Source organism: Strigops habroptila, chromosome 8 (assembly GCF_004027225.2).
Source record: "Strigops habroptila isolate Jane chromosome 8, bStrHab1.2.pri, whole genome shotgun sequence".
Taxonomy (NCBI): domain Eukaryota; kingdom Metazoa; phylum Chordata; class Aves; order Psittaciformes; family Psittacidae; genus Strigops; species Strigops habroptila.
In genome coordinates, this window is record NC_044284.2 from 15,061,472 (window position 1) to 15,080,387 (window position 18,916).

An 18,916-nucleotide genomic window follows, 5' to 3' on the forward strand; every position below is an offset into this window, starting at 1 on the left:
TATGGTGGCTTTATGCTCTCTATCTAACTTTTCAGGGTGTCCCAAAACCAAGTAGGACAGCATTTTACCTTTGTGCTCACCGACATTGAAAGTAAACAACGGTTTGGATTTTGTCGTTTGACGTCAGGAGGCAAAGCCTGCCTCTGTATTCTAAGGTAAGTCGGTATGAGAAAAATTAAATCATTGAGTGCATATGAAACAAAAAAAAGAGAATTTTCTGCTAATGTGTTTCACTTCTCTATCAGGGTATCATTTCTCTACAACAGTGTTAACATTGATTTCACGTGAAAAGTGGTCCCAAGCCCCATGTGATGGTAATTCTTGTGTGAGGCTAAATAATTCTATTTAATAATGTGAAATCTCTGCTTAAAAGCAAAGAACAATACACGGCAGCTTTAGAGGCTTGGGGTGTTCTGTGGATATTTTTACTTTCTAATGAGATCTTTGTAAAGTATCCAGTCAATTTTAAAATAAAGTGCACTATTCTGTATTCCTGTCCTCAGAAATACAATTTTTGGGTGTCTCTTCTGTATTCTTTGGCCAGACTATATCTAATATAAGAAATGCCAGAGCCAGATAATTCTCATTTTAAGAGCATGCCACTTTGTTGTAGAAGAGATACTGATGATGGAGAAATTGACTGCAGTGAAATAACTTGTTTCTCCGTCTGTGTTTTTCTTTCTTTTCCCATAAGATACTAGTTTTGGTAATGAAAAAAACAATTGTTTACCTGTCCTAAACACCTTTTAATTGAATTAATTTAAAGGCAAATTTGCAGCTTTCATTAAGAGCCTAGCAACCTGTAATGCTCCTGAAGCAAATGGAAACATCCAGTTCAGCAGCACATGAGAAAAAGATGACTGAAGTCTAATTGCCTTCATAGTAAGAATCCCCGAGCACAAGGTGAAAGGGGAGCTGTGTGCTCCTAAAGAGCCAAACCCATTGGCAGCAGAGGGGCAACTTTGAGGAATTTAGAGAGTAATCTAGGAAGATTTTGGAGAAAAACAGATTATCAAGTATTTGGACACCTTGGAAATCAGGAAGTCATGTAAGGTGTCATTAGGATAGACCACATGAGTTAGGGAGACAAACCCAACATCCACTTGTAAAAAAGCTGATGTTTTGATATCAGTAAAAGAACACAGGGAGGGGGAAAAAGCCCCAAACAATATACAAACTTGTAGAGCAGTGCTTAAAATTATTGCAAATATCACATCAAGATGTTTGTGAGCTTTTAAACAGATTCCAAACTAATGTTGAGAGCCAGTACACTGGATGTTTTTGGGCAAGTAATGTAAAAATAAGTATTTGCTATAAATATTGCAAAAAAAAAAATAATAATTACTACCATATAGTAAAAATAGCAAAAGGAAAATATTTTAATCTGGAAATTGACTTTCTGTGATCTTGAAAATATTTCTTTAACCATACTTCAGAAAGATTTAATTCTTAGGATTTTGGAGTGTTATAATACTTAACCTCTTTGTGATAGCTTCTATTGATATATTTTGTTAAGGTTCAGAGTAAGAATGTATGTATATGCTTAGCTCTCTTCTCTGAGTTAACCTTTTACTCCCTCATCAAGCCAGAAACAATATTTTTTACTTGCACTCCTAACGTTGGCTGGCTGGCTTCTAATGCTGTAATAACAAATGTTTAATCAGTTACGTACAGTCAAGTATGCATACTTAAATACTATATGTAGTGCTGCAAAGCAGAAGACACCAATTCTCAGCTGGTGTAAACTTGGGTATTTAACATTTCCCCACAGACATACCTAAGCTAAAGATTAGTCAGTGATCTGTTACTTGGTAGAAATAACTAGGAAAATGAAAAGTGGCAAGCTATAATTTTTGCTGAACCATAATCAAAGCATTGCCTTTATTGCTTTTATTGTGACGACGTTAAATTTACAATGCATAGCTGAATGTGAGCACTAGCTTCATAGCATTGTGCTTCTAACTTGGTAGATCATTTCTCTCCAATTTGTGTGCTTGTTGTGTATTTCCATCTGATATATTCTAGTATCCAGTCTGGTTTCTGCACTGAATCAAGATTCATTGGAAGTGACCAAGTGAAAGAAGACTCACTAGCAGATTTCTTTTGGGATTTTATCTAACTCTCCCTTTTACATGCTTGTTGATCTTAAATTAACCAAAATCAAAGAAAGCTTAACAAATGAATGTTGTCTTTATATATAGTGTGTATGTATGTTCATACTCTCTTTCTTCCATATATGAAAATAACAAATTTATATTCACTATGTGTATATAGACAGTATGATTCTCATGTATGAGCAATTCAAACTACTTTTTTGTCACAGATATGTTATACAATAGTCATAGACTTTTATATAAACACACAAATGCAGGCACATAAATACCATATCTAACTACAGTTCTACATATGGACATATGTGTGTATCGCCTCAAACAAGAGGAATATGTGAAGATTGCTGACTGGGCCTTTAACAAAGACAATGGTCTTTGTTAAAGTCAATTAGATAAAATTAACTAAATGAAATTGTCATAAATAACTAAAATATTAGTAAGAATCTCTGAAAAGAGCAGGAACAGGCCAAAGTGAGAAGGAATACTATAGAAATTTGGATAGGCTGTTGAGTGGGGAACAGGACACAATTTTCTCTTGTGAATGTCTTTTGTGGATGGTAGCAGGGCATGTGTTAACTTATGCCAAGGCTGCTAAAGAGATAATATTTTAGCTGCTGAGTGGGATTCTTAACTAAAAACTGAAGAAAAGGCTGCTTGTTGCTCAGGTTTTACACCAACAAACTAAAGCTGCTTGTAAGATTAGTCTTTGGCTTATGGGACTTCTCTCTATAATTCATTCTTCATCTGAAACACTAATTAATCATCTCTGAATTTTCAGCCAGATGATCCTGCTTCAGATTGGATAGTTTGAAACAGAAAATGTACACATAAAATTCTTTTGTAAGTTCTATATGTTTGGTTTTTTTCACTTTTTATATACACATGTATATGAATTCTCTAAACAGAATTTTTTGCCAAATCATAATGTTTTGTTCAAGTTCTCTGTGTGTTTACACAGTGAAATAAAAATCCCCCAAGGTAGCTATCTCAGGCATTTTTGTTTGAAGAACTTAATTGTGATACAATACTGTCTAAAATGATCACGCAGAGCTTGACTGCAGCTGCCGAATTCAAAGCTCTAGTAAGAGCAAAGCCATAGTAAAATGAGAAAATAAATCTTGGATTATTCTTCAGAAGTTTTGTGTGATTCCTTTGCAAGTTTTGTTTTGTTCTTTTTCCTTTAAACTGCACGGCTCCTTTGTGAAGCTCTTGGTGTGAATCCTGCTGTGTCACCTCCTTCCTCTCCACAAACTGCTGAGCTAATGCAGCCCCTTAAGAATGAGGGGTACCACAGTAGGAATGTTGTAGTGTATACCTTTGTTGTGTTCATTTACTATACTGGATCTTTTCTTCTAGTTTTACTTTTTGTATTTTAAGTTATAATTTTGCCAGTGAGATTTGAAGTGGCAATGTTCACTTTTGAATCATAGAAAGAGATGTAATTCTTCTGGGTATTGTTTTTAAATATCACTGCTGTTTCAGTAGGAATAATACTTTCTGGGTTTACAGGAAATTTTTTTTTAATTACCTGAACATTTTTTTTTAATACAAAGTGCAAATAATTTAACTGAAATTTATGTTGTTAAAAATCTTGAAACTGTTGATGGACTCTGAGGTCCTTATGTATCCAGAGGAACAATATGCATCATTAAAATGCTCAGTCTTAGATTTCATTAATTTTGTGACTGTAAAATTGTCACCTATGTTTTCAAATGAAATGCTTTAATAAGGAAGACAGGTTTATGTGGTAAGCCCTTGTAGTTTTTCAGTTCAGACCACGCTTGAAGGTTTCTCGCTCTTCCTTTAGGCAAATCCCTTAGAAGCAGAATGTTTCAATTTTACACATTTTGTGTCAATTTTCCAGACAGAAAAGTAGCCCCTAGACATTAGACATTTAGCTACGGAAAGGCAGTTTCCTTAGTTTTATTTGATTACTAGAAGTTAGATTCCTGCTGATAGTTCAGGACTGTTAGTGGTTACCTGACTATTTGACAGAAAACATTTCCTCTCCTTTATTTAACCTTTGACTTATGAATGTAAAAGTTTTATCAGAGCTATAGTAGAAGCACCAGTGAGGTGGAAGTCTACTTATGGCAACAAGGGTTATGCATGACTTTGAATAAAAGACTGAGCTCTTGCCTTGTGGCTCGTTTGGATTAAAAGAAAATGCTAAGTACGTTTTTAATTTACGTTTTCAATTAACCATGAAATATCTTGGGCTCTTGCTTTTGTGACATGCAGTGGCTGCACTTTTAAATAAAGACCACTGTATTCTTAACCCAGGAATACATATCTGTTAAAACAATGTTGTGTATCTTTTGATGTTTTTCTTTATTATGGGAGAAATGTTTTGTGGCAACTTTAGAGAAATTGTTGGATGTTGTTGGAGGTTATATGTTTATCTTGTATGTTTCTCAAACAGTTACTGACTGTCACATGAGGAATGCAAAGACAATGTGTGCAATTAAAGAAACATAAACAAGAAACTAATAATGATTTAATAGTTTAAGAACCTAAATTATTTTTTTGAAGTTTAGGCTTCTAAATACATTAAAATTGAAAATTAAAGCCTTGTTTTTCCTCTGTTTTATCTACTGTGAAGGGGCTTCATTGATAACCTTTTGACATTTTTGTAAGACAGCTAATTAATTATGAAATGCACTGCTCATAATAACTTTATGAATACAAGTATGATGGTAATGTCTTTTTAGTAATGGACTTTAATTTTGATTTTATTTGCCATTAAGGTATGTGTTAGTGTGACAGTTTTGAATTATGAGTAATATATTACAGGTCTCAACTGTTAAATTCAGCTGTTCCAAAAGTATTTTTCACAGACAGCACATTTCTGTACTGACTTGGAAAAAAATTGTTGCCCAACCTAACAGATTTGTGTGCTGGATGAGTTCTCTGTACACAGATTACATCTTCTGTGCTAAACAAAGTTTAAATAAATTTGCAAGATTTGCTGGAAGGACAACCTAGAAGATTCTTCTAGTTTTTAGTTAAGCAAGTGCAATATAAGCCAACAAGGCTCAGTGCTGGGTCCTTCACTTTGGTTACAACAACCCCATGGAATGCTACAGGCTTGGGGAAGAGTGACTGGAAAAGCTGTCCAGCGAAACGGACCTAGGGATGCTGGTCAACAGCTGGCTGAGTATGAGCTGGCAGTGTGCTGAGAAGGCCAACAGCATCCTGGCTGGTATCAGAAATAGTATGGCCAGCAGGTCTTAGGGGAATGATTGTCCCCCTGTACTTGGCACTGGTGAGGCTGCACTTTGAATCCTGTGATCAGTTTTGGGCCCCTCACTACAAGAAAGACATGGAGGTGCTTTAGTGAGTCCAGAGAAGTACAACAAAGCTGATGAAGAGTCTAGAGGACAAGTCTTATGAGGAGTGGTTGAGGAAACTGGTGGTGGTTAGCCTGGAGAAAAGGAGGCTCAGGGGAGACCTTACTCTCTACAAGTACCTGTAAGGAGATTATTGTGAAGTGAGCGTTGGTCTCTCCTCCCAAGTGCCAAATGATAGAAGAGGAAATGGCCTCACGCTGCACCAGAGGAGATTTAGATTGGATATTAGGAAAAAATTTCTCCACTGTAAGAGTTGTCAAGCACTGGGACAGGCTGCCCAGGGAAGTGGTGGAGTCACCATCCCTGGAGGTATTTAAAAGACATGTAGATGTGGCACTTAGCGACATGGTTTAGTGGTGGGCTTGGCAGTGCTAGGTTAATGGTTGGGACTTAATGATCTTAAAGGTCTTTTTCAAACCTAAGTATTTATATGTTTCTATATATGGTGTTTATGTAATACAATGTGTGGATAAGGATGTAAAGCTGGTATCATGGGAAAGTTCATCTATGAATAAATCTATTTACTAGGGTAGTCCAAATAAACTAACAGAATAATTAACACCCCTGCCTGCAAAATTAGCATGTGATATAAGTGGAAAAAGATGTTGCTTGACAGCCTTACAAAATAAAAAGAGCTTATACCTGCTCTTTGAATTGAGAATCTAATGTACCATCAGATAGCTGTCTTTATTATGAACAAACGACCTGTGTTTGTTTACCTTGAATGCAGAGATGCATTGTGTATGCACACATACAAAAGCACTCTTTATTGTTTATGAAGACAACAAATGTTACAATTCTTTATTATACTGAATTAATAGCAATTAGCAGTTACATAAAAGAAAAATGTAATGGCAACTTTTTTGCTTTCTATTTAATTTCTGTAATATTTTGTTGCAGTAGAACAGTATAATTAAAAATATCAACAAAACCTTTTGCAGTTAAAGTGTACTTTTGAAGAACTGAAGGTTATGTGGAAAAGAAACAGAGGACAGGTCTTGGTGGCCTTTGGTTTCATGCCATATAATGTAATGGAGTGCTTGTTTTGATTTCCTTACTTTTTCAGGTTTAAGAGGCGTGTTGAAATTAAATTAACCTTGTGTCTGTGGTTATAAGGCTTAAAGCAATTCCTTTTCCAGTCTTCCAGCTCAGAAAGGAAACTGGCGTTTTTAAACTTTGTTCAAATAGTCTGCTTTTACAATGTTTTTCTTTGTGGTTTTGTTACATGAAGACATGGAAGCGTATCAAAAAGTTGATTTTGCTAAGGGAAGAAATTCTTTTATGAGTACTCTGGTCAGCATGCCTCACAGTATCAAGAAAAAAAAATCTCCCTTGGCTTTCTGCTAGTGTTCATTAATTTGAGATAATGAATTTGACCTTTTTATGTATAGACTTAAAAAAATGCATTCAGTTTTTCTTTTCACAGTAAGAGGAGAGTTGAGATCATAGATACAAGAAAGAAATTTTATTAATATTTTATTGAAGTAGGAGCATTTATTTTTATAGAATGCTGTTCATAAATGTTCATTATGAAAAATGAATGATCAGATAAGATTTTAGAATATTCTACAGCAAAATACGCTGGGGTGTCGTACAGTACTATGCAGAGGTGAAAGCAAAAGGCTGGAAAGCTTTAACATAATCCAACCCATTTGTGTGTCCAGTGCTATAAAAATATATTGTGATATACACCTATCTGGTCCCTTGACTTGGATAAAACTACTAGAACAGGGTTCAGTCCCTGCTGTAATTCTGGGCTGGTAAAAGTATTCAGTAGCTCTGACATTTGCAGGTACTCTGAACGCTGTGGTGAATTTATTTGCCCATCTCTGGTGCATTTCAGCAATGTTTATAGCTAGGTTAGCATGATTTCAGAAGATGATAGAACAGGAGTTTTAGGTGGAAGAAAACTCAAAGGTCAGATATTTTAGGTGCTGTTATGATGGGTGTTTTAGAAGGGCATGCAGCATTCATGCCTGTAAGCAGTGAGTGGCCTTTCACAGGTGCAATGAAGTAAATTTTAGGGTTATCTAAGAATGTATTGAAAAGTAAATGCAATAATGTTGTACCTTAACTACTGTCAACAATACCAAGCTTTAAAAATGTCTGTGAGCATTAAGAGGTTGATGTAGTTTTGATGAATAGCCAGCACAGTGTATGGTAAAGTGTGAGAAAGACACAGTGACTCTAAAAGAAAATGTTGCCTCTGTGGCTCTGGCTTGGCAAGAGTAAATTAATGATGATTTTTTGGTTGGTTGGTTGGGTTTTTTGGGTTTTTTTGTTTTTTAAGAACCAGCAGTTAAGCATTAAAAGGATATCATAGTAAGATTGCTAGAAAATGCATAACTATAACTGTGTTCAAATTTCCGCTGTTCTTTCTTTGCTGAACAGATGTGATCTCTTTCTAAAGCCTTGCTGGCTGTGTACTGAGAACAGAGATGTTACAAAGAAAACATAGCTCTTCACTAGACTCGCTGCACAAAAGTAGGTTTGGTTTCTCTGCCAGCCAGGGTTTCCCCTAACAGGTTTCCTATCCCTGTCAGGGAAAATGCTTAGGTTCTGCATACTGGCTATTTCAGTTGCAGATCGCATGTTTCCTGAAATAAGGAAATTTGAAATTTTAAGGTCTGTCCACAGCACACATGAAAGCTTTTAAGAGATGCATGGGAAGCATGTCCATGGATTCACAATTTACACTGCACTGAGTAAGAAAGTGTGTAGTGTTGTTACATGGGCTATGAAATATGGTTAAAACTTTTCAGGCTTTTTTCCTGCCCAGCCCCCACTCAAACAACTAATATTAACCATACTGTTATCATTTCAGTGATGGTCTTTGTTATAAAATTCTAAAAGACATGAGAAGGTTTGTAACTCCTAAATAAGGAGTAATTTATACTGGTACTATTTATTTTACCAGACTTACTACATGCATGTTATAGGCTTAAATAGTGGTTGTAGAAAGTTCTGTAACATGTGGTCACTGATGATATCACTGTTATAGGTAACTTCTGTAAATAGATGACAAAAAGTGGAACTGATGCCACTGTGTTTGAGTTTCTTTTCTCATGCTCTTCAGTTCTGTCTCATTATCTTGGATTCTGTTTAACTCATTGAGAGTATTGACACATACGGGCTGCAGGCTTGTGTTGAAAGCCTACTAAGTATTTATGTCTTAATGTGCGCTGTGTTTACAATATTGGTTGAATGCTCTCTTATTTTTAGAAGTTCTGTCTGTGGAAATGAACTTTTAGAGAGACCAATATTCTTACACATAATGTGACATCTATACTATTGCATAGCATTGCACTACTTGTCAAACGCGGGGTACCTGGTCTGCCCAGGTAAAATTGGTTTTCATTTTCGAGGGAAGCAGTAGTTCTGACAGTCCACCAGGTACAACAGGATATAGAATTTCAAAATTGCAAATAACGTTCCTGAAAGCTGTAACAAAAATAATGGGAATGTGATTTTGTAATGTTTCAATTGATTTTTTCTTTTTTTTTTTTTTTTTTTTGTGCCTTTAAAATAATGAATTGAAAGTATTATGAGCTAATTTACGCTTCATGGAACTTCAAGCAGGTGTCTAGCATAAAGAAACGTAACTTTGCTACTATCTAGAAGTGATGTATCACTGAATTTGTGGGGAAAAGTTTTATATATGTTTTATTTATGTGTAGAAATATTAAAAAAATGTGCAAGTCAATTAATTGTAGTAGTATTTCATAAGCACTGGCAAAAACACATTGATATTTTATTAAACTGCTTTTTCCCTTCCTGTTTTAGTTACCTACCATGGTTTGAAGTATACTACAAGCTCCTAAATACCCTGGCAGATTATTTGGCTAAAGAACAGGTAATTTTAGATATTGTATTTCTTTCTGTACAGTAATTTTCTTGAAATAATAGTCACCATTTGAAGTGCTGTGGAGTGATTCTATGCTGTTTAAAAGTTGAAAGTTTTAGTAGAATTTAAAAGCAAGTTTTTACGTTCATCATATTGAAATTTAAAGTATCTGAACATACAGCTGCTGCTGTCTCTTGAATCCCACATTAATCTTAAAAAGCTGCTGAGAATATACCTTTACAAAGTGTCAGTGTGAGCAAAGTGTCACATGTATGGCATATTGATTGTAAACTGTAGATCCCTGGAACTATCTGATTATCAGTTACAAACACTTTTTTTCCGAACTGCGTAAAATATGATGTACTGTTTCACCCTTCATATTAACTAAAAACTACCTCTCGTAATTCTGTCATCTCAACCAGCAAGACAAAATTACTTGCAGCATTTGGTGAAGAATCATGATAGTTTCGTTTGCATATTCATGAGCAATTAAATATATTCCAGGCTTATGCAGGAAAGGAAATACTGGCATCTGTCTTTACTGAGAACATTAAAGCTATACCTTTCCACTTTAACTGTATTAGTGTACTAGGTTGTAATTAAAAAAAAAGCATCAATAGTCAGCCATATGCTGTAGACTGGAAAAGTTGACATTTCAAGAATATATGAACTATAGATTAAGCAATTATTGTGCATTATAGTAAATGGACTATAGAGAATGATGGTGTTTTATTTAAAAGGAAAATGTAGTAGGAAAGTTTGGTATTAGCTGGGTTTAAAATGTGGAATACATTTAAGTGTTATAAATGGTATAATGAGACTTTGGTTTTGACCCCTATTTCACTGTAATAGTAAAAATTGTTATTAAGGTTGTATTTGGCAGAAGGGGTAGAGATTGTCTTCTCCTTTGTTTTTTGATCACTGGTTCTGGCATCGCAACTGTTAATGTAACTAATTTAAGTTGCTGGCATATAAATTTGTTGTCCTATATGCTGAGAAAACTGTTCTGATGGGTCAGAAAGTTTTAGCAGTGTTTGGAAGTATTTTGTTGCATTGCCTAGTGTCACATCTGTAAGGAGGCTGTTAGAGGACATTGCTCCCTTCTGGCCCAGATACTGCTTGTATGAGCAAGAGCCAGACCCAAAGTCTTGTTTACTAGTAGGAGATCCAGTAATATCATCATTCTTACAGGGAGAGGTGGAAGCTTCATGTAAATTCAGACGACATGTTTAAAAGCTGGTCCTGGCTTGTCACTGATATTTTTGTTTTTACTTTGACAACAAAAAGAATTTAACCTCTATGAACAAAAACCCTAAACTGAATGAAAATCCTAAACCAAGATGGAGGATCCTAGTTAAATCCGGTAGCTGCATGTACTTTTTAGTAAACCTTATTAACTGTTTCATGCGCTCTGATGAATAATTCTTAAAGTATATAATATAGCTATGTAGCTGCATATTTAGTAAAACTTTGAATAGATAAGTATCATGGATAACAGTTTTAGGAAGATGATGTCCAAGATGCACAAATCAGCTAGATGTGTTAACACTGTTTTCAGTTGCAAATGATGGGATTCATTTAAGGAGTATATGGGGAAATATGTAAAAGATTGACTTGCAGATACAATCATTTTCTGAGACAGAAAGTTGGCTTGAATTTTATGCTTAATATTTAAATACTTCACTGTAAATTAGAATTGTCTTTCTCATTAAAAATATATATATCTCTTTGTCAATATATAGTTTAATGTGTAGCAAATGGTAATTTTTTTAATACAATAATTAACTACCTTTAAATATATTACCTATAGGAAAATGACTCGAATGATTTGCTAAAATCGTTGTATAGCCATCCTGTGCCAAAGCCGAATGCTTTAGTCAGTTTAAGTGTGGTAAGTATTCTCTGTTTAACTCCTACTCCTGCCTATAAAATAGTACAAAAGGTTGAAACAAACAAAAAAAACCCACAAACTACCTTTGTAAAGAGTAAACTTGTGTTGCTTCCCATCATTAAGTGGCTTGGCCAACTGTTTTCTTTTTGTCTGTGCAGAATAGAGCTTGTCTCTCTCTGATGTTCTCTTAAAGTCATAGTCATAAAGAAGCAGAAATTGGAAGTTTGCTCTCTGAATGATAAAGTAAACTGCAGTGGGATCTGGCAGTGCTCGAACTACTTTTTTGTGCTTCCAGCTGTTTTACATAGATACTTTTGGTTTCTCCTGCTGTGAATTGGGAGACACCAACTCTGTTTTATTGCTTCTTAAATCTGAGTAGGTAGACTTGCAGGATTGGACAAAAATCTGTGTAAGCTGGCTTCTTTCCCATCATCCTTCCCCTTCTTCCTAGTTTTGCTTGATCATGCAAAAACGCTGTAGGAAAGATGGTAGGAAAATTGTTCCGCGTTACTTGAAACTTTCAGTATCTCTAGGTGAAAGAATGTGTCCATGCCTAATTTGCTTTTGTGCTTTGACTTTTCGTGGTGTGAGACTGGACACTGATATCGTGACAAAGTGTTGTTGCTGCAGAAACATCAAAAAGTGGGCCTGTCCCTGTTACAGTTCCTGAAGTTTTTAGCAGAAATAGTTTTAGCAGAAATATGGGTGTATGTTTAAATACATTTGTAGAGCCTGCATGAAATGCAAAGCCAGCACAGAGCCTCTGCTGTCTCTGAGATATTGTTCATGTTCACAGCATCTGTACAGTTACTGCACTCATAAATAACTGTATGCAAATAACTGTTTCTTGAACTATTACAGTTTGTAGGGGTCAGAAAGAAATTGTTTTATAAAGGCTTCCCTTACACACATACTGAAAAATCTTTAAATTATTTACCTTGGCCTTATTTGTGTCATTTCCTGTAACTTTTAACTCATCTATTTTAGAATTGAGCCCAATACTTCAAGTAAAGTAAGCACAGTCTCTAGAAAAGCATCTAACCTTAGTATGAAGGCATACAGAAATGGAGAGTACCACTTCTGTTTCAGTAGTTACTCGCCTTGCTACTTAACATAATGCTACCTTATTTTATTTTGTTATATTTCACATTCCTTGTTATGAATTTTTTCATTAGGCTTGAGGCCTAATATTTTTTCTCCTCAAACAGTGCTAACCCACTGTGTTTTGAAGTCCTTCCAGTCTCATGTGTTGTCACCAGAACAACAGTTTGGTTTTTGAGGCTGCAGTTGGAATTGTTTCTGTTGCTAAGTTTTTCTGTTATCGGTATAACATATTCAAGTTATTTTTCATTTTATAGTATCTTTGCCAAGAATACTTCTGTATATCAAATAATATTTTGCTATCATTAATCGCAGTATTATGACCAATTCTAATTTGGCAACCCTAAACCACTTTATAGATAAAACCCATTAAGAAGACTACTGTGTTTCAGAGAGACATAGAGCATTTTTAAAGATATTTTTCCTGCATCTCTTGCAAAATGTTGCTATCATTGTTGCATTTCATCTTGCATAGAATTTTTCTACCTCAAAATGAATGTTTTGATGAACCTAGAAATGGCTGTTGTGGTGAATACAGCTAGCAACACTGGCATGTCAAATTGCTTGCAATAAAGTTAATGCTTGCTGGTTTTATTTCATTATTTTTTGGCCTCTGAAATTTTTATTTTTTTCTCAATTGTCTCTTGTTCCTGGTAACTTGTTACATCAGAGCTTTGTAAACTTTTTAGCTGAACGATGATTATTTAAATGCAGGCTTCTTGGCAATTGCTTGGCTGCATTTACAGTTGAGCAGATACTGTGAGTTCAGATAGGACAGAGCAGGAAGGAATAGATTAGCCTGAATCAGAATGCTTTTTGGATCTAGAGGTGTCTACTTTTGTAATGCTCAGTGCTGCAGAGAAATGTTTATAGTCACTTTCAGCTTTAACTTTGTGTGCCTACTCTTTTATATTGGTCTTCCTTCCATGCTCTTTGTATATTGTAAATAATCTAGACTGGAACCATCAGTAGTAATAGACTTAAAAAGAAGTTACCGTCTGAAAAATAATTGTAAAAATGACATCATGAAGTGGCTTTTAATTGTGCCAGGATGAGTCTAGTTCAAATTTGCTGATGCAGAATTAAGATCCCTCCTCACATTTACTCAGGTAGCTGCAGGGCTCATAGATGTTGAAGTGAGGTTTAGATGGCAGACTACAATGATACTCAGAACTGCATAGGTAGAATTATGCATAAATTAAGCCCAATATCTGGATACATGGTGTTTCCCAGTAGTCCTTGATCAGGAGGACAGCAAAATCCCTTAGTTCATTTAGAGACCAAGTTCTAATCTCACCTATCTGTCCTCGTTACAAATATTCTGCAGCTGAAATTTTAGGGGTGAGCATTCATTCTATGCAACCTGAGCTTACATATAATTTGGGTCACTTTTATTTTACCTATAGAGGTAGTATAATAAAAGTGATTTTACGTCTATGAGTATAATAAAAGTTATTATCCCCCTTCCCCCCCCCCCCCTTTTTTTCTTTGTTGGAAAAGCTGATTCAAATGGGTGAAGAATACAAAGAATAAAACATATTTCAGCCAATATTTTAAGCTTGGAATATTGAAAGCATTAGAGTCAGCTTTGGTCTTATTGTTGGAAAACTAAAAAGTCAATTGTTCAATCTTTCTCTCATCGTGCATAAGAACCAAGAAATGATTTTTGCAAGTGAGCAAGATTTGAAAAAACATCCTTGTCTTGTATTGGTGAGTTTAAAAGGCAGTGACTATCTAAAGCCTATTAAAGAAATTATTGCTTAATTAAAGAAATAATTGCTTGCTATAGGATATCTCTGTTGATTTCAGGCTTATTTATACCTGTCCTTTGGGAAATTCTGCTGCTGTCTTTAGCCTAAAAGAGCAGTCTAATATTAACGTACCTAATCTGTTTAAATCAATCTAACTTAAAGAGCTATCTGCGTGTGTCATAATCCTTTTGCAAACAACACAACCAAAATCAAACCCTTAAATTGATGAACAAAGCTTGCATTTTCCAGTGTTCTTTTAGAGAAAACTTTATATGGGACAGCAACTATTAATTTAGTATCTCTTCCAAGGTTGTACAACTTCCTAAGGGAGTTCACAAAGATGTACAAGGACTCCATACCACATTATTTTTGCTGCTTTATGACTCTTAATGACTGCAATAATGGGGTCTTTGCTTCTCATAGTTCTGACTTCCTTTTCTGTTTAATGAGTGAAATATTATTACTTTGTTAATTATAAATAATTACTTCTCTAAGTTATTAACTTCATTACTCAGAAGTCTTTTGATAAATATTCTGTGACCTTATTACATATAGGAAGTCATTTTCTGTTCTCACTATACTTCTGAAGAATGTAGGCATTCCATAAGTCTGAATATTTTCTTATTCTCGACTGGAGCAAAAAATCTTAGCTTTTTTTCCTCTGTTGATGCAAAACAATAACCTGGGATATTTATTGTGCAAGTGCTATGATGTTTATGGGATGCCTTTTTTAAGCCTTTTTTTCCCCTAAAATTTTTAACTATTGCCAAATGACCTAATTTGTGGGGAAAATTTTCTATTAAATGTATCAAGCTGGTTTAATAAGTCTCCTACACAGAGTTAATAGTATTAATATTTTTTTTTTCCTCAAACACAAGACACATTTAATATCTTATAGACTTCCTCTATGTTCTGGTATATCTTTTTAAGTTTGACTTGAAAACAAACTGTGTCCTTGTGTTGTTAATTATAGTTTTAAAATACACTATAAACCCAAAGAAAGTCTATGAAAAATGTCAAAATTCCATGCAAAACAAGTAAAAGCTAAAAAGTCTATAATTATCACATTTGCTTAGTATGCATTTAAGGTTTTCTGACCTTGAAGACTTAAAGTAATACGCAAAAATGCCTTAAAATTACTCAGCTAATTCCATGTCTGATAGCTACTAAACACACTGGATTAATGAGAATAATTTAAATTACATCTGTTTTTAGTTTAATCCATTTTATATTTATATCCTAGATGACCTCAAACTAAGATGCATAAAATCGCTAATGTATTTCATAAATGATTGCAGAATCTCAAGCTGTCAGACCTTGCATTTCTGTTAGCACGTTTTTGAATCAAAGATTTTTGGAAAGAGAAGAGAATGTATATCAATTAATAATATTTCTATGCTAATTAATTTTCTCATGTGAATAATTTTTCCTTTTCCATTCTAAATTCACATTTTGTCCTTGCATTTTTTTTTTTGTTCCAATTTTTAAATCAATGGCTAAGTTAATCAATGCTGCTCTCAGGCTTGTGATAACATTTAAACCTGGGTTAATTTCAGTGTTATTTCAAAACTGCAGCCCAGTGTTTTATTCTCTTGGTTTGTGTGCTGTGCTGAACCAGAGCTTGTCATTTCGTGTCGTGATCTGCTTAATTCTTTGTCTAGTAGTGGTAAGAATGCTATTGGAAAAAGGGCTATTTGCTTAAACAGAGATGGGGTTGGAAATCCTGAAGGCTGGATTTTTTAAAAATGAATCTTTTGGTTTTGTGTGCATAAATTATTAATTATTTTTCCCCATTGATTAGCACTCGTATTTCATTACTCCTGATATAACTGGATTGCCAACAATCCCTGAAAGCGTAAGTATGCAGTTTCTTATTTATTTAGAAGTATCAACCTAATTCTGTGGGTAGAGCTGAACTCTGCTTTTTTTTTTTATCAATAAGAGATTTTTTTTTTTCCAAGACTGTTTTTAGAGTATGATTGATGTCTGTTATTACAACCTTTAGCTTGTAGTTACTGTTGCATTCATCATTAACCTGTTTTAAAGCATTAACAGGGCATTTTTGCCCACTGCTATATCCACCCTTTGTTCGTAATTACTTGGCTTGTTTGCGTTTATTGGGATTATTTATGTAAAATACATTCTACTTCTGCACCTTGTGTTATTTGAATACCTGCCCTTTAAATGCTGCATTGCTAAGCTGCAAATTCAGCTATCAAGATACGCAGCTATATTTTTTGTGTAAGAAGGCATTGTTTCAGGCTTTCTGAAAACGTATCATACCTGCTTACACTTGGATGGTAACCATGCACCAGGAATGCTGGTGGTGGTTATTATAATGACTATTTTTTTATCAAGACTTGCATTCTGTATATGCTACATTCTTGATGGTGCTGGGGGTAGGTTGCAAATGTGAAATCTCAGATCACCTTCTCTATGATGTGTTTATCTGGATAACAACTAATAAGAGCTTCGAAACTTTCTGCTTTCCCCTCTTGCATTTAAATCTGGAATTGAATATGGATGTGTAGGTGTATAGATGTGCATTTTTACACTTTCAAATAATAACTTCCTTCTGAAAGTTAAGCTGTTGGGGGGCTTCATCCCAGTACAAAATCACTCAATACTGCAGAACTTGTTCTTGGTAGATGCGTTAGTGCAGGAGGTGTGATGGAAGTGTGCTCACAGCCTCTATGGGGGTGCAGCGGCGAGGCATGGTGGGGAAGAAGTCCTGATCACCCGCTCCCTGCTTCCATGCTGCAGGTGAGACGGGAGGTTGTGCCCCTCAGCATCTCGACTGGGCAGTGGCCCCTGCACTGCAGGGTGGGATGGGCAAGAGAAGAGAGAAGTGAAGGAAAGAGAGCCCAGGAAACCTGGGCTGGCAAGGATTGGTAGGGTGCTTGTAGCAGAGGGAAGGCCTCTGGGTGCGCCTGTGATGGTGGAAAGGATTCTGTGCCAGGGACCCAGGAGAGATGGCACAGCCCTTGTTGTAACCCAGAACTATGGACAGTTATTGGGTAGAGGAGTAAAAGAGAGAACCATTGTTACAAGGGCTCTTTAGGCAGGACAGAGCTTAGTTTTTAAATGTTTGGTTGGGGCTTTGAGCAACCTGGTCAGTGAAAGGTATCTCTGCTCATAACAGGGGGGTTGGAGCCAGATGATCTTTAAGGTCCTCACAACCCAAACCAGCCTATGATTCCATGATCTGTTTCATCTTACGGGTTGAATTCCTTATTTTGAAGAATTCTCCTGTTCAAGCTTACTATTTGGGCTTCTAATAAAGCATAGCTTTGGAGGTTCGAAGGTGTGTTATGCGTTGAACTTGAAGAAAATGTGGGAAAGCTTCATTCTGGGCTTGTGGCTGACGGAGGGTCTTGCGGTAGTGGCTCTTTGGATTTATTCTGTGGGAGAAAGGAAAAGTAATTTTCAAGGTGCCTTTCTATAATTACGAATCAAAATGGAATGGTACTAATGGAGAGTTAGAACATTCAGGGAGTGAAGACATGAGCTAATTACAGTAAATTAGCAATAAAATGAATTTTCTTATTCTTTGTTGTAAGATTAACATCTTTCAGGGGCAGTAACTTTTCAGGTGTAATACAGAAATAACTGTGACTGTCTCCCAAAGATCCACTGGTCCGTGCAAGATTGCAAACTCTTTTTACGACAGCTTTTGCAAGACAGAATGAGCTTACCATTATCAGCTGTAGTGTTAGAATGTGTCTGAAGTAAATTGGACTCAAATTATCAAGGTGCATCGGCCTCTGACAACCAGTTAAATGTAGCTCATGAAAGACCAAAGTTTCAGTCTCAATAGTGTGTTTGTAGCCTTAAAGCTCTTGTTTTATATCTCCCAAAATTTTATGCAGCATGGACCAAGAATAATCTGTTCTTTGTGCCTTTGAATTAATAATGCATTTCTGAATTTACATGAAACTGGATCAGCCATTAGATCTTCATTTGTCTTTTGAATTTTTTTTTTTTATTTAATAGTGTAATATATCCAAAAACGAGGTCAACCTTCTGATCATCATCTAAGCTTTAACTAAAGTTATCATTTCCTATAGTGGAGTCTCTAAGAAGGTAAACCAGCAGCTGGTGATCAGTAGCTCTGCCCCATGCCATGCTCTCTGACAGTGGAGGACCATGAGCTGGAGAGGCCACAGCCAGCTACTATGTCCTGCTCTCCACAGGAGAGGTGCCGACAGTCAGCGGGGTCACCCTGCTCTGAAGCCTTTACCACTTGTCTTGCCCTCGCTGTTTGTTTCAGGGTTGCATTGCCTTGCTGCCAAGTGTTGGCTACATCCAGAACAGACTAACAATTCCACTGATTTCTATCCTTGGGTTGGAGCACAGGGTTGGTAGACCTCCTATGTTAACATTCAGGAATATGTTATTCTTGAGAAGAGATGAGTAAGAGTTCTGGTTGCAGATATGATAATGAATGTGTGAAATTAAATGTTTTGTATTTTGTGGGGTGTATTAGTATATTTTCATACATATTGTCTAATATTTACAAAAATTTGCTGTTGTCCTACTCATTTTTGCTGGTTGCTGTTTTAGCTTATTCAGAACTTGTATATGTCTCTGCACTGTGACATGCAGAAATACTCTTAAGTTCAGCTGGAACAAAAAAGATCCTTCCCCCCACCTTTTTCTTTTTCCTCCCCTCTTTTGAGTTGCCTGAACTATGAATAAGAGGTGCTGGTGAGTTTGCTTTCATTAAACCCCACAGTGGGAATGGCAGTGGGGTTCTTGTTAAAGGTGAAAAGGGTGGCTGCAGGAATGGCCCAGTACCTTCTGCCAGTGCTGCAGGACGTTTGGTGTCCTGGTACATACAGCTCAAGCGAAAACTTGGTGTTTTTCAA

The 18,916-nt window shown here is 35.7% G+C and overlaps 1 protein-coding gene across 4 annotated transcripts in view; it reads left to right on the top strand.

Moving 5' to 3' along the window:
* Nucleotides 1-18,916, top strand: part of DENND1B (DENN domain containing 1B) — a 161,026-nt gene that overhangs the window by 67,685 nt on the left and 74,425 nt on the right. For 2 of the 4 annotated variants that reach the window (XM_030494200.1, XM_030494202.1), the window contains 5 exons: nt 36-155; nt 9,245-9,314; nt 11,116-11,196; nt 13,948-14,007; nt 15,850-15,903. In XM_030494200.1, the coding sequence (XP_030350060.1) occupies nt 36-155; nt 9,245-9,314; nt 11,116-11,196; nt 13,948-14,007; nt 15,850-15,903 (385 nt within the window). The remainder of the gene's footprint in view (nt 1-35; nt 156-9,244; nt 9,315-11,115; nt 11,197-13,947; nt 14,008-15,849; nt 15,904-18,916) is intronic. The other 2 variants (XM_030494203.1, XM_030494201.1) reach the window with 1 other exon arrangement.